We start from the raw sequence: 16,005 nt of genomic DNA, 5'->3' as shown, positions 1-16,005 counted from the left end.
CATCAAAATCAGTTTGGAAGGGTAACTGAAAATATGAGCACACTAAGTTCTTTATTTCTTGCAGGAAAGCATGCAGTGAAATCCAAACAGTATTTGCACTTCACATAATCAAATGACTGCTTTGCTCTATAGGCAGGCATTAAGTAGCTATTGTGTCTGACAGTGGGCATGGGTATATATTCTTTGTGAACTTAATTTACATCATTTTTTGAGACAGAGTCTCACTCTATTGCCCAGGCTGGAGTGCGGTGGCCCAATCTTGGCTCACTGCAAACTCTGCTTCCTGGGTTCGAGTGATTCTCCTGCCTCAGCCTCCCGAGTAGCTGGGATTACAGGCACACACCACCATGCCCATCTAATTTTTGTATTTTTAGTAGAGACGAGTTTTCACCATGTTGGACAGGATGATCTCGATCTCTTGATCTCGTGATCCGCCCGCGTCGGCCTCCCAAAGCGCTGGGATTACAGGCACGAGCCTCCGCGCCTGACCCTTAATTTACATTTTGACATTTCTACTTAGAACTTCTTTTAATATCAAGGACTGAATGCAAAAGGAAGTTCTATCTGGCTGAAGAGTTCTCAACTTTAAGAAAATTAGGACATGGAAAATCTACCAAGGTTAGGCCTGTTTCCATAGGCCTACAGTTTCTGCAGTTCCAACATAACAGGAATGAATTAGCATGAATATTTAAGTGGACGGTTTTTGCTTCTGAATCAGTTCTATATCCATACACATACTTCTTTTATTTAATCTTGAATCCATTTGCTAATAGCACCCCTCTATAACTGCTGTATCTCTAATTATCACCAAATATTATCCAGTTGTAGCAATTAATAGATACGTAATGACAAACTTTTATGATGTAAAGCAAAACAATTTTTACAAATAACATTATGGTTTTAGAGAATTCATATATGCTAAAATGTTTCCCTTTTTGTTTCATCAAAACAAATATTTTAGAAAATCATATACCTTCAAATTAAGTACACAGAATCAAAATTCATGTTTCTAAAGCTCATATTTCAAATGCATTATTTTTGCATAATTTAATTAGAAATATGGGAAATATACATTTGCATTTAAAGATGATTAATTTCTCATTAAAATAAGAACACCTCAGTCCTCAAAACTGTAATTTACTTTTCTCTTCCTCTCTTTCTCATTCTGTCTCTCTCTCTCTATGTATATATATAGATAGAGATAAAGAGATATGTAATGCTTATGTTAAGTAATTTCTCTACAGAACCAATACAGTGTTATAAAAATAATTCAGAATCTACATGCATATCAAAACTTTACATTACAAATTACTTCTTATTTGCCTTCTTATAAAAATTGAGCCAAGTAATCACATCTTGTATTTTGATATAAATCTCCAAATTAAAATATTATTCGCTATGAGAAAAAAATTAATACTTCACCATTAATTTATATTAACACATAAAGCCTATAAATCTTAAAATATAATTTCAACATCAAATGTAGAATTGATAAATGTTAATATTTATTATACTCAACTCATGCAATTTCTAATTTATATAAGCAGACACAATTTATTAGAAAATATTTCCCCTAGAAAAGGGATACATAGACCTAATGATTTTATCTCATCTCATGTTTCCTTAAGTTTATTCATTATAATTTAACATACGCTAAGAAAATACTTCTTAGAAAAATGGTGCATTTCATAATTCAAGAGTAATGAGCAGCAAAATAAATGTAATTCAGTCTCAAAACAATACATTGACAAGAGTAATAACTACTAAATAGAGGAAACATGACTAGCCTATGACATGTCAAATCATGTGCAAGAAAACTGGGCTGTAACGGGATGTTGAGTTATGTATCAGGGAAATAACATACTTCCACTTTTCTCAATTAAAACAAGCACAGTAGGCCAGGATGATCTCGATCGCTTGACCTCGTGATCTGCCTGCCTCGGCCTCCCAAAGTGCACTCCAGCCTGGTGACAGAGTGAGACTCTGTCTCAAAAGAACACAAACAACAACAACAACAAAAAACAAAAAAATAACAAAAAAACCAAGCACAGTAGGAGCAATCTTTACCCCAAAACACTCACCTATGGTCAGCTGTCCAGTTAACTGCCCCATATGATTTCTTGCATTCACTGTGACATTCCTGTCAGACTGTAAGACCAGTGGACTATCCTGGGAAACGCATAAAATAAATAAATCAAATAGAAAATAGAAATATAGTCAAATTTACACAAAATTATACTGCATTTGTTTGGATATTCTCAAAAATTTAATTTCTTTGCTCTATATTAGACAGTTAATTTAACGTCCCAATCATTGGTGGACAATGTATAAAACTGAGAACCTCATAATAATTACTTGACAGAATATTTCATTTTCTTAAGTGGGTACTATCAGATGCAAGCATTTCCAACTCTATTGATTATTGCACATCAGCAGTGTAGTAACCCTTTTCTTTTTTCTCTCCCAGCGTCCTCTGTGCCCGCCTGTGCAGATATTCCAGACGCTATCCCAACGGCAAAAGTCCCTTTTTAAGTTGCAAATTTCAGATATCAGCTTAAATGCCACCTTCTCAAAATTGGCTCAGCTGGTCAGTGTAATTACAGAGTCTTTCAATCCTCAAACTCCCAATGTCCATTTAGTTTGTTTAAAGCACTTATCACAAAGCAATTTAATTTTACGTGTCTATTTGGGATTTTTTTGCTTGCTTGTTTACTTAATTTTGTCACAAAAGGAAAGATCCAGGGACAGGAACCATGACAACCATGTCTACACAGTTACGTCACTATTACTCAGCATGCTGCTGAAGGAAAGAATTTATAAAATGTTGACTGAGTAGATAAAAAAAATCTTCAGAGTCAAATTGATACTATAGTACCTTATTTTTCAATCTCGTGGAAATGCTCTGTAAATCATACAAGGATTTCGCAAGGAAGTATATAGAATATAAGATTTTTGTAAATTCTCCTTTAGGACCTACAACTCTGGTAACATGTTGACTTTTGTCAGTAATTTAGCATTTAACAGTAAAATAGTTGATTGAAGGACAACAACACTGCCTGAACAGCTCACATATTAGGCTTCTGTCATACCTTCCTCAGACAAGTAACATCCAAATCCCTACATTCTCATTTTAATGATCTAAAACCTAAGTAGGGTGATCATTTCCAAATCTCTATTAATTTATTCAATAAATATTCATTGCATACTCACTACGTACACTACAATGTTCTAGAGGTGTGGACATTTCGGTGATCAAAAAATAGAACAATACTTGCCCTCTTGGTGCTTGCATTGTGGATGTTGAAATACTACGAAAATCTCCTCCAATATCATCCTCACCATCTAGGCAGTATGTCACGTCTATGTCAATGTCAATATACAAGTGCTTTCATATGTAAGCTATATTAAAACTCTGAATATTAGGATTTGGAATTTGTGATTTGGAGATATATATATACATATAACATTTTTATTTCTGCAGTTTTAAAAGAAAAAAGTCTAGTTTTATTTCCATAGGTATAACTATGCTACATTTATCTCCTAAAAGATCTAAAATATTTAAAATTAATTACATCATCCTAATCATGTGATACATCAAACTCCTGTTTAAGTATAGTTCATGGACTAAAGATTGTTTGCAAACAGTTATCTTATACCCAATAAGAATACTGCTGTCTCTTGATAATGACATAAAGATGATGGTTCATACATGAACACACACACACACAGTTCTATTCGATCTTGGCAAAATTCAACCTAAGTATGTTAAAAAGGAGCTTTGAATTAAATACATTTGAATATTTGAATGTAAGAAACAGGAAAAGTCTATGAAACATCTTGCAGTTCAAAAAATTGTGAAAAAACTATAGGTCAAAATTATGTTCACTTTCAATATTTGTATGATATAGCATATATGAGTTTGGTTTAGAGTTTTAAAATATATGACACTATATGTTTTTATTTGAGTTACTAGACATATTAAACGTAAGTTTGTTATGTGAATAGTAGAGTAAAACAGCATAAGCATTTGTCTATATAGTTTATAGACTATGTAAGTATGCTATAAGAATTATTGCTTTATTAAACATGTTAAGATAGAATAATTAGGTTGAGAAGGCAATGGATAGTTTACTTAATTTAAAGGAGAAATAGACTTGGTAGAATTGAAAGTTTAGGCTGGGCCTGGTGGCTCACACCTGCAATCTCGGCACTTTGGGAGGCTGATGTGGGAGGATCATCTGAGGCCAGGAGTTTGAGACCAGCCTGGCCAACATGGCAAAACCCCATCTCTACTACAAATACAAAAAATTAGCCAGGCATGGTGGTGGGCACCTGTAATCTCAGCTACTCGGGAGGCTGAGGCAGGACAATCGCTTGAAGCTGGGAAGTGGAGGATCCAGTGAGCCCAGATTGCCCCACTGCACTACAGCCTGGGTGACGGAGTAAAACTCTGTCTCCACAAAGAAAAAAAAAGAATTGAAAGTTTAAAACTTTAATCATTCCGCATCTTTGTTTGCAACACTGCAATCTCCTTTTACTGTAACCACAGAGAACTTGTTGAAGTTCTGTCTCTAGCACTCTTCCCTTCTTTTCATATAATTCTCCGAAATTTTTGTCAGAATTAAAATTTTATATCTAGATTAAAATTTCAATGTGATAGCACCAATCATCTTTTTACTTAGTAGAACCACAAACACATAGCTCTCAGAGGTAGTGAGTTATTCTCAACGCTGTGTTCCTATGAACATCAACATATTACACTATACTTATTTATTAAAATGTGATCAAGTGAGCTGAACCAAAATCAAGTATCCATTTTTGATAAATGAAATGTGATGCCTGTAGGATCATCACTTCCATCCACAAATCACATAATCATTTCTGTATTTCATATCAGTACCATATCTTTGTGGATTAGACCCATTGCTCATACATTTGAGGTTTAACACATGACTTTTTGCACACTATCCACTCAGTACTAATTAAAACACACGTATGTGATAAAAATACGTATAATGATGAAAAATCTTTCAGTCATTTAAGGGAGATACAATCCTAAGCAATTCACAAATCTGATCTCAAATATATGTTTAGGTGAGAATCAGCACCAACATACTACCTCTTAACAACAACAACAAAAAAAACGAAAGACATTTAAGAAAGGTTTTCCCTAAATAAAGAAATGAATGCTCCTTAAGTTTTATGCCTTCTTTCTTGTGTTTGTTTCTCCAAAGGTCTCTATATGAGAAAATGAGAAAATAACTGAGACTGATATTTTACTCTATTCCACTGTCCGGTTTATATCCTTTATATTATACTCCTGTGTTCCAAAATTTTGAATGCTAATATATGGCTTAAGATATTTAAATAGACACAGTAGTACTCTCTTATAGTTTATTGTTGCTGAGAAGACAAAGGACAGAAATCTATTTTGGTGATATTTTCTCATGGATTAGTAATCAGATATTTAAGTTACATGAAAGTAAGAAAGTAGTTAATATATAGCATGATATACTAGTATAAATACATAATATTTATATATAGCATGATATGCTAGTATAAATATATAAATAATATAGAATACTATATAGCATATATATAATATATAGCATCTATATAAAATTATATATATAATATATAGCATGATATACTAGCATAAATATCTTTTTTTTTGGAAAAACAAAATCTTTATCTCCTGATGTAATTATTTTTCCTCCAAGCCAATAAATCTCCCATAACAGAAATAAGGTATCTCATGGTTTTCTGGAGCTCACCTGAACTTGGCTCTAGCTCTAGAGGACATATCCGTCTTCTTATGTCACTCTTTAGACAAAGCAGACAGGTGATCCAGTGAGAAAGATAATGAGACTGTTAAGTGGGCCTGAGAGGTTCTGCTTACAATTCTATTACACACATATTCTTCACGCCAAGGGCATGGCTGCAATTTTCTAATTGTTGGAGAAAAATAATGAAATATGCTCATTTTTATATTTTTTGTGATAGGCTATGCATATGACCAATGGAAAAATGATTTTTTCTTTTTTATTTCTATAGCCTTCACTTTATTTATAGCAAATATTTACTGAGTGGCTATAATATATTCAACACTCTGCTAACCACTAGGTACAAAAAAGAAAGAAAGGAGACAGACTTCTTTCTTTTCTGGAGTTCCCAATCTGGTAGCCAGACAGACAATAAACCAGATCATTAACAATCATACAAATGGAGAATATTAATAGTCACAGGCTGCTGTGATAGAGATTTCCCTAAAAAAGCATTAGTAATATTGTCAAGAAGATATGGGTGTTTCAGGTAAGGATTTAGCTTCGGATGCTCATTCTGTCCAATTTAACTATTACATTAAGTCGTAGTGAAATAGTAGTACAAACAGCAACCAACATTTACTGGCCCTTAATCAATGCCAGACACTGCTCTAAATACTTTATACTCTAAATACTAAATACTCTAAATACTTTACATATATGAGATCATCTACTTATGAAGCTTACAATAAAATCATCCACGAAGAGTCAAGATAATAACATGATTGTAAGACAGACAGGGGACCCTGACTATTTGAGTTCAAGCCCAGGGGCTGCCAAATGCTGACTTCGCAAGTTACTACACATTTCCGCATCACAGTCTCTTCATCTGTAAAATAGGGGTCATAGTACGTAATTTATGGGCTTGTTGTAAGGATTAAATGAGACAACATATGCAAAATGCACAGATCAGAGCCTACCCTCTGTTGATGGCAATGTCTGCTTTTATTATTTATTCCTCATTTTAACTATAGTATTTTACTACTAATAATACTGGATACGGTCACTCATGTTTCACAAATAAATATAGTACAGAAACATTAAGTCACTTCCTTCAAATGACACAGCTAAAAAAGGTAACAAGCCATGTTGGAACTCCATAATTTTGTTTCAAATATGCCCTGTCTACCACGAGGAAGTACTGTGTTTCTTGGGGCTCATCTAATTCTAGGTTTTCTGAACTGTCAAACCAATATAAAAGAGTAAGACATTGAATTGAACAAAATATACTTTAAAATTTCTTTAAGCAGTTTGGTCTCCATAAGAAACATCTTATACTCACACACACAAGCACATAAAGCTTAAAGTGTAAAATATGACCTCTACTTTGCTGCTATCATCCAGGTTTTGGTAGCATGACCTTGTTCGTCTTGTTTCATTTTGTCTCCTCAGATTCTAAACGAGGAGGGTATGTTATAAACTGTCATCTGCCTACACATTTTACAAAGTATTGCCGATGCAAATCTCCCTACTTGGTATTCTGAAAGAACATCATTAGTGACCTATTTTGTTCAGTGTAGATGATGTGACTTTCATGTTGTTACCTGAGTTTATATAGTTTAGAAGATAACTTTTCTTCTCAGGGATGGAAATATAGAATTTGCCAACAAATCTACCTTATCCTCACATCCTCTAATCTTCCTAAATATTCAATCAGCTGTGTCAGAAATATTTCTTGAATACATCTTTTCCTGTTTTTTCCATGCCTACTTCTCTAACAGATTCAAAACTCACATCGCAATAACCACTTGATTTTTCATATCCAGTGTTACTTAAAAATACTTTTAAAACATATTGGCATACTTGAATGAAAACAAAACAAAACAATGATTGATTCCTAACTCTCAGCTTGAAACAAATTTATGATCACAACATGTAAGGTTCTTCACGATGTGACCCAATTCTACTTTTCTGTGTCTACTTCACCTCACTTCTGTCATTTCAGAGTAAGACAAATTTCTCATTTTTGTCAACTACATACCACTTCTATTTATTTTCACCTTCAGTTTCCCCGGCCTGAAATTCTTATCCACGTCTCTTTATCAGGAAAAAGTATAGACATTTTTCCAGTCCAGGTCAAAGTCCTGTACTCTGTGAAGCCTTTCTACTCCTCCAGAGTTAAAATTCACCTCCCACCCTTCAGTTCCTCAGTCAGTGTTGACATCTATCATAGTACTCGTTGTGGGCTTTTTGACTTACTTTGTTTTAATCATTCATGTGATTTGTAACCTCCATTTAACAGAACTGTCCTGAAAACATAGTATGCTGTCAATTCCTTTTTCTCATACAGACTTTTAAAAGTATAGTGTGTGTCATGCTTGACACATAGTTTATGTTCAATAAATGCATGTTGAGTGAATGAGCTGAAATGAGCACATTACAGGATCCAGGCTACATGGGTTTATGTGGATTTCTGTTCAGATCACACCAAATTTAGGAAGCCATTACTCCCCTTCTTTCTTCCTTCTTCCTCTTCCTTCTCTTCCTCCTTCCTCCACCTTCTCTTCCTTCTTCCTCCTCCTTCTCTTCCTTCTTCCTCTTCCTCATTCTTCTTCTTTTTCTTCCCCAGAGCAAGGTTGGTAAAAATTCATTTCAGTGAAACAAATCATATCAAATTATTATTTAATGGTTATTCATCATCCCTGTGCCCAAGGCAGCTATGTCACTCCTTTCCTTAATATTTGACCCATTGAAGCTGCAAAACAAGTGTTTATTTTATTCTTTGAAATAAAAAGTAAAAGCCAGGCAGGGTGGCTGACGCCTATAATCCCAGCACTTTGGGAGGCCGAGGCGGGCAGATCACGGGGTCAGGAGATCGAGACCATCGTGGCTAACATGGTGAAACCCAGTCTCTACTAAAAATACAATAAGAAATTAGCCAGGCATGCTGGCGGGCGCCTGTAGTCCCAGCTACTCAGGAGGCTGAGGCAGGAGAATGGCATGAATCCGGGAGGTGGAGCTTGCAGTGAGCCGAGATCGCCCCACTGCACTCCAGCCTAGGCGACAGAATGACACTCCGTCTCAAAAAAAAAAAAAAAAAAGTAAAAATTATTTTCATACTTGAAATTCATTTCCTTCAGAATGCAGATCATCTAATTACTGAAATTTTTATTTTAAAGGAAGAAGTGCTTATTATGAAAATAAACTTATCTAGAGCTGTTTATCTGACTTCCTCAAATTCTGCACTCACATTTTAACTTGAATGTGAAGTAATGCAGGAGAGAGACATTATCTATGTATCAATCAACTTTATGCATTTCTACTCCGATACTTTTATTGAGAATTTCCCCATTTGGTTTAGTCTCTGTTATGAATTAGCTAGTCATGGAGGCCACAGCTAGGAATCTCTTCTGAGAATGCTCTATGACTTTGCATTGTCCTTCTGGCTCCTGTCCACCCATTTAAAGCTATACAGTAACCACAGTAGTCTCCTTCCTGAAGCTCTCTTTCTCCCAACTGATCATACGGATGATACTGACGAATATGTATCCAGAATGACGCTGCAGGGAGCAGTTTTACATATGACAGTCCATTTACAGGGAATCTGGGGTAATCTGTCACTTCCTGTATCAGGTAAAAAGCTCCAACTCCACCTTTAGCCATGGGTGGGCTTAGCAAATAAATGCTTCTAGTCTCATTATCCTAAAAGGGAATAGTACTATCTCTACCTAATGTAATAAAGATCCAGATAAATCAGACACTGCTGTTGCTTTAGTCAGATGAAAAGATGCTTCTTCTTTTCCTCTTAGGTAACATTTGCAGCAACTAGGAGATATCCTCCTCTTAGCACTTCTAGGTTGGGTTGCCACCTTTCCACTCCAGCTGCCTCTTCAGTTGCTCTTGAGGGTAACCTTGCCCTCACACCAGCCCCAGGGTTCCAACCCTACCCACTCTGAGTGCTACTGTCTGTCCAGTCAGTATGTTCACTATGGGAGCATGACTGAGGTACACCTCAATTGATGAGGTCAAAGAGACTGTATGTTGACTAAGTAGAATTTAGACACTGTGTCTTATTTAGGTGAGCAGAAAGAAATGTAGAGCATATGGGAAAATTTACTTCATATAGAAGAGTAGACAATCTGCAGATTTAAAGCAAACGACTAAGGCAAAGAAGTGATTTCCACCACTGGATGAATGGTTTAGCCAATTTATATGCCCAAAGAAATCAAATTTTAATGGAATTAGTTATTTTAAATCACTTATTTTTATGGATCGAGGAAGTAATTAAATTTTCTAGAATGGAACTTCCCAGTGGTGAGTTGGTAGATTTTTCAAACCAAGCACTGTACAAAGATTTTTCCTACTTCTCTTTTAATAAAATAATAGTTCATTTCTGTAGTATTGCATGCTTATGGCTTGGAAAAAAATAAGTGATGAGTGATGTTAAAAGCTTGTGAAACTTTTGAAACTATTAGCTACCATGATCTTAATTTAGTAGCTACCTATCATGATGATGGTGATGACGATGCTAATGATGATAATGTGTGTGTGTAGAGAGTATCCCAGATGTGTATTTGTATATGATACACAGTTGATGTTATATGAGTATCACGAATGATGAAAACTAGAAAGTAAGCAGGGAACTAAGCCTCTATTAAGCTGGTTTTCTTTTATCTTGGTGGGAATTGGTACTGTAAAAAGAATAAGAAGCCTCTGTATTCTAAACTTTTCAAATGACATCATATTTAAATAACAAATTCACCTTTCTCAAATAAATTAGATATGTTTTCCAATAAATCTCTAACTTGAAGGATAATAAAGAAACAGAGAGCTTGAGACAAAAAATTGCCTTTGAGATTATTTTCCACAGATATATTTTCATTTATGATAATTACATTTGTACTAGTTGAAAAAAAATATCTTTTTTTTCTCCTAAAATCTGCTTGGATTATAAGAGGTTTCAAATATCCGAAAACATTAGGGCCACATATTTAGTTGACTGTATGTGCATGTATGCTGTAACTTAATTTCTATAGAAACAGATGAGAAAAACCAGAGATATAATAATTATGACAAATATGTTTCTATAATTACAAATAATAATGTAATTACAAAATATAAACAATTGGCTATAAACTCAAGTAAGTACAACACGGTTATAGTACCTGTGATGGTTAGTTTTGTGTCAGTTAGACTGGACATGGGTGTCCAAATACTTCGTAAAACATTACTTTGAGTAGGTCTGTGAGAGTGTTTCTCAATGAGATGAACATTTTAATCAGTAGTCCCATTCAGGCAGATTTTCTTCCCCCCGCCCCAAGTGTCATTGGACCTAAACAGAACAACAAGGCAGAATATGAGAGAATTCACTCTCTCTGCCTGACTCTCCTCAAGCTGGGACATGAGTCTTCTCTTGCTTTTGAATTCAGATCACAAGTGGAACTTAAACCATTGGCGCTTTTGATTTTCAGGACTTCATGTTTGGTTTAGCACGATATCACAGGCCTTCCTGGGTCTCCAACTGGCTAACTACAGATCTTGGGGTTTCTCATCCTCCCTAACTGCTTGAGTCAATTCTTTATAATAAATCTCTTTATTTATTGGTCTGTTTCTCTAGAGAACCCAGACTAATACAGCACCCATATTATTTACTAAAGGAACACGGTAAAAACATGCATGAATGCTAAGCAACAAGGAGACCTTGCAGGTGGCAATTATTGTGCTCGTATGAGACACTATGATTTCGCATACTTTGAAGCATTTTGTTAATTGTGGTTATACCTTAGCTATACCTGAGAAGGCAATACTGCAGGAGAAATATTAGAGATAATCTGTCTTTCAACTTCTATAGTCATTACTTTAAAGATCTCTAGCAATTCTTATCCTTTTCTTCCTCAACTAAATAAATGGGAGGTGGGGGGAATATTCCTGAGATTACTTTTTCAAATGACTGGAGCAATTTCAAACTTCTAACATTTTTCTACACTAATGTAAGATAAGCCAAGCCCCTTAGCCTCCTTACAGGAAAATATACTGATGGCAAGATTTTGAGCCAGAAGCAATATAAATATTGATAATTTTTTTATTAGCTTATTTAGTCTAGCTAAATGAAAAGAGTAAGTATATCATATGTGGTGGGCAAAAATTCAGAATGTGTCAGACCAAATAGCACATGACACGACTAAGAAGATTACTCCAACCCAACGCTTACAAATCAATAATGTGCATACAAATCATCTGAAGATCTTTCTAAATGAAGACCTGCGTTGAAGCCTAAGATTCTGCATTTCAAACGCGCTTCCAGGTCATGCCAACAAAGCTGGTCTGCACATCACTCTTTGAGTAGAATGATTCTAACAGCCCAGCTGAGGTGCAGGACTAGAGATGGACTTCCAAAAAGCTCTCAGCCAGAAACTTCTAGATCTGGAATGTGGCCCCAAATCACAGATCAAGCAGAAAATTGCAATTGTTGCAAAAAAATAATTTTGAACTATTTCCCAGCCCATGTTAAACCTACAAATCTATAAATTAGAATGTTTGCCCTCCACATCCCAATTTTCATGGGAAAGACTGCTCACAAAAATGTGTCAAATTTTTTTTAAAGGAATACTGCAGTTAAGCTACATTTTCTAATCTTTTTTATACACAGTCATAACCATACCACCATGTTATAATCAGCAGAATGTGGGCAGAAGTGATATAGGACATTTACAGGTCTGCACTATAAAAACCTGCAGTGTGCTAGCTTCTCCATCTGAGGCCCTAGAGTGATATGGAACCACACATGGAAAGAATATGGGTCTCCATATATCTGCATGGATCAGAGCTACCAGTCCTACAAATACCACTGGAGTGTGGAGTGACAGATAGGTAATTTTTGTATTTGACTTAACCCTTGAGATGCCACAGTGGTTTGTTATTAGAGTTGGCCTGACCTGATAGAACAGCCCTTGCTCTCCGCTGTAGGGACTTACATGTCCCAGTGCTCCTTTGTACCGAAGGCTCCTTCCCTGTAGTGCCCTGAAAAGTCTTCTTCCCTGTCTTAAGTTGGCTCCATACTCCCCATCCTTTAATCCTGTTGACTTTTCTTATAACTCTGATATACCGCCAGATAATTATTAAGCTAGAGATGTATACGTTAAATGACATACTTGGGCTGGGCACGGTAGCTCATGTCTGTAATCCCAGCATTTTGGGAGGCTGAGGAGGAGAGATCACCTGAGGTCAGGAGTTCAAGACCAGCCTGGCCAACATGGCGAAACCCCGTCTCTACTTAAAGTACAAAAATTAGCCGGGTACAGTGGTACGCACCTTTAATCCCAGCTACTTGGGAGTCCAAGGCAAGAGAATTGCTTGAACCCAGGAGGCAGAGGTTGCGGTGAGCAGAGATAGTGCCACTGCATTCCAGTCTGGGCAACAGACCGAGACTCTATCTCAAAAAAAAAAAAAAAAAAGAAAACAAAAACAAACAAACAAAAACAAAAGACATACTCAAAGGCAGTAATATCTAACATCATGTTTTTCTCTCAGGGATAATTAATCAAAATGGCTTCATTTAGAGCAGGCACCAGCCAACTTTTATTTTCAAGAGACAGAAAATCAGATAGTAAATATATTATGGTTTGTGGGCTATGCAGTCTCTGTCAAAACCATTAAACTCTGCTGTTACAGGTCAAAAGGAGCCACAAAGAAGAACTGAATGGGCATGTCTGTAGTATACCAAGGTATTATATTTTAAAAAGAGACAGTCAGCTGCAAGCCATAGTTTGCCTACTTCTGATCTTGAAATTGAATCTCCAGTGAATTTTGGAAACCAAAGTTATAGCAACTAAACCCACAACATTTTCAAAACAATTCTAGTATTATATAAAAACATTGTTTTTAATAATTTTTAAATAAATAATGCATAGTATTAGACAAGCATACATTTTATATAAGAATTCATAAAAAGGAAAAAAAAAACATTATGTTAAATGTAGGTATAAATTTAACTTTGTAAAATGTGGCCTGGGATACTTTGTAATTACAGAATCTGAAGATTCAGTCTCTTTCCTTTTTTTGGGGATGGAATCTCACTCTGTCACCAGGCTGGAGTGCAATGGCGCGATTTTGGCTCATTGCAAACTCTGCCTCCCGGGTTCAAGTGGTTCTCCTGCCTCAGCCTCCCAAGTGGCTGGGATTACAGGCGCTCACCACCACTCCCACCTAATTTTTGTACTTTTAGTAGAGACAGGGTTTTGCAATGTTGGCCAGGCTGGTCTCGAACTCCTGACCTCAGGTCATCCTCCCACCTTGACCTCCCAAAGTGTTGGGATTACAGGCGTGAGCCACTGCGCCTGGCCTGATTCATGTCTTTCATTAGATTGGGAAAACTTCTCATCTGTTAGCTCTTCAATAGAGCCTCTTCTTCATTCTTTACAGTCTCCCCATATGGAATTCACGTTAGATATGTGTTGTATCTTCCTTCATTCTGCCTTTCATGTCTCTTTAATGCTCTCTCATTTTTCCCATCTCCTTATCTCTCTGTGATGCATGCTGGCTTATGGCTTCATATCTTGTGCTATCAGTTCTTAGCTATGTTAGCTCTTAGGTTATTCATTAAAATATTAATTTATGAATATATTTCTGTCATGTATTTTTTTCAGACTTGTCAGATATATTGTTTTTATTGTTATTGGGGTTTTGCTATTTTTATTCCATTGTTCATTTCTGAAGCATTGAGATATATATATATATAAAATGTATATATAATTTTAATATTCTGTACCTGAAAATTTCAATTACAGAAGTAATTGAAAAATCTAAACTTGTGAATAATTGTTTGTTAAATTTCACTTGAGGTAGCCCATTTTCTGGTTGTCTTTTTGATTGTTTGTTTAGATCAGAATTAAAATGTGAGAAGCGTAAGGAACCAGGATTAAGGGTTAAGGAAACATTATTCTAGAGAAAGTTTGTATTGTACCCACTAAGCCCTACAGATGAGTACAAACCTGGAGATAATATAAAGTCAAGGAGACAGGACAAAATTTTCAAGAGGCTCAAGGATACAGCACTTGTAACTCCAATCGCCTGATATTCCTTTTCCTGTTTCCAGCCATTAGTCCCCAGAGCTTCAGGTTTCAGGTAGTGCCAGTGGTCTCTAAGGGAAATTCTGATTTCAGCTTTCATTTTCTACTATTTTTTTCAACTCCTCGTTTTTCAAATTTACTTCACCATACTGGCATTCCATTATCTTTTAGAAATTCAGAAATTCAAAGAAAATACAAGTTTTTGTAACTTCAGGCATAAATGTGGGATTTTATTTCAGAACATACAGCCTGTGAATTTACTAGATGTGATGTCCTCATTAGGCATCTTTTTGCATAATCAATGAACTCATTATTCATGAAAAATAAACAAAAGAAGGCTAGAGTATGGAGGTAAGGGTTGAGAAGAAGTAAATATAGAATATGCAGTCATTAAGAATAAAATAGTAGATAACTTGAAACTAGAGAACATGGTAGTACTTAGAAACATATGTTATCATATGCTTCTAAAAAATAAGTGGTGTAGGGTGTGTGTGTGTGTGTGTGTGTGTGTGTGTATCAGTCAGGAAGAAGTATTTGCAAAGTTAATTTTTGTTTATGAATTGCCAGATCTTACGTGAAATCATAAGCAACTGTAATATATTACTATAAGATAAAAGCATAGTGCTTACTTGTACTATTTGTACAAGTTTCATCCAGAAAAAGAGATTTCAGTTACATTTTCTTGAAAGACTATATGAAACAAGTAACCTTTATGCCTCAAAGCTGATCCATTCTTTTCTCTTCTTTGCTTAACAGAAAGTCACTTTTTCTTCAAATCAGAAAGAATAATATTATATCTGTATCTATATATCTGTCTTTGTATAGAGATATAGTTCATTGGTTATGTGAAAAGGTATCTAATGAGAACTTCTAGTAAATTTGCAGACTTTGTGTTCTGAAATAAAATCCCACATGAAACTGAGCTATGCCGTATTTATATATGTAACATAAATATAATAAATAGCTTATTCTTGCTTTACAGAACAAGCTATCTATATTAAAACAGTAGAAACAACTAGAAATTTCCACATCTAATAAACATTAGCAAATATGGATATAAATAATTTTTTCTCTCAAAGTGTGAACCTTCTCCTAGTGGAGAAATAATCATAGGGCTTTTAAAAATCTTTTTTACATGTAAAAAATTACAATTTTTCTTACTTGTTCTGTTTTTT

General features: G+C 35.2%; 1 protein-coding gene across 3 annotated transcripts in view; it reads right to left on the bottom strand.

The window, feature by feature from the left end:
* The window catches only part of SGCZ (sarcoglycan zeta), a 1,129,050-nt gene that overhangs the window by 113,685 nt on the left and 999,360 nt on the right, over positions 1-16,005 (bottom strand). For all 3 annotated transcript variants that reach the window (XM_032162422.2, XM_032162424.2, XM_032162423.2), the window contains one exon: positions 2,082-2,169. In XM_032162422.2, the coding sequence (XP_032018313.1) occupies positions 2,082-2,169 (88 nt within the window). The remainder of the gene's footprint in view (positions 1-2,081; positions 2,170-16,005) is intronic.

The sequence above is a fragment of the Hylobates moloch genome, unplaced genomic scaffold (genome assembly GCF_009828535.3).
Source record: "Hylobates moloch isolate HMO894 unplaced genomic scaffold, HMol_V3 SCAFFOLD_8, whole genome shotgun sequence".
NCBI lineage: Eukaryota > Metazoa > Chordata > Mammalia > Primates > Hylobatidae > Hylobates > Hylobates moloch.
The sequence above is the reverse complement of the archived record's forward strand: the minus strand, read 5'-3'. Positions and strand labels throughout refer to the sequence as shown.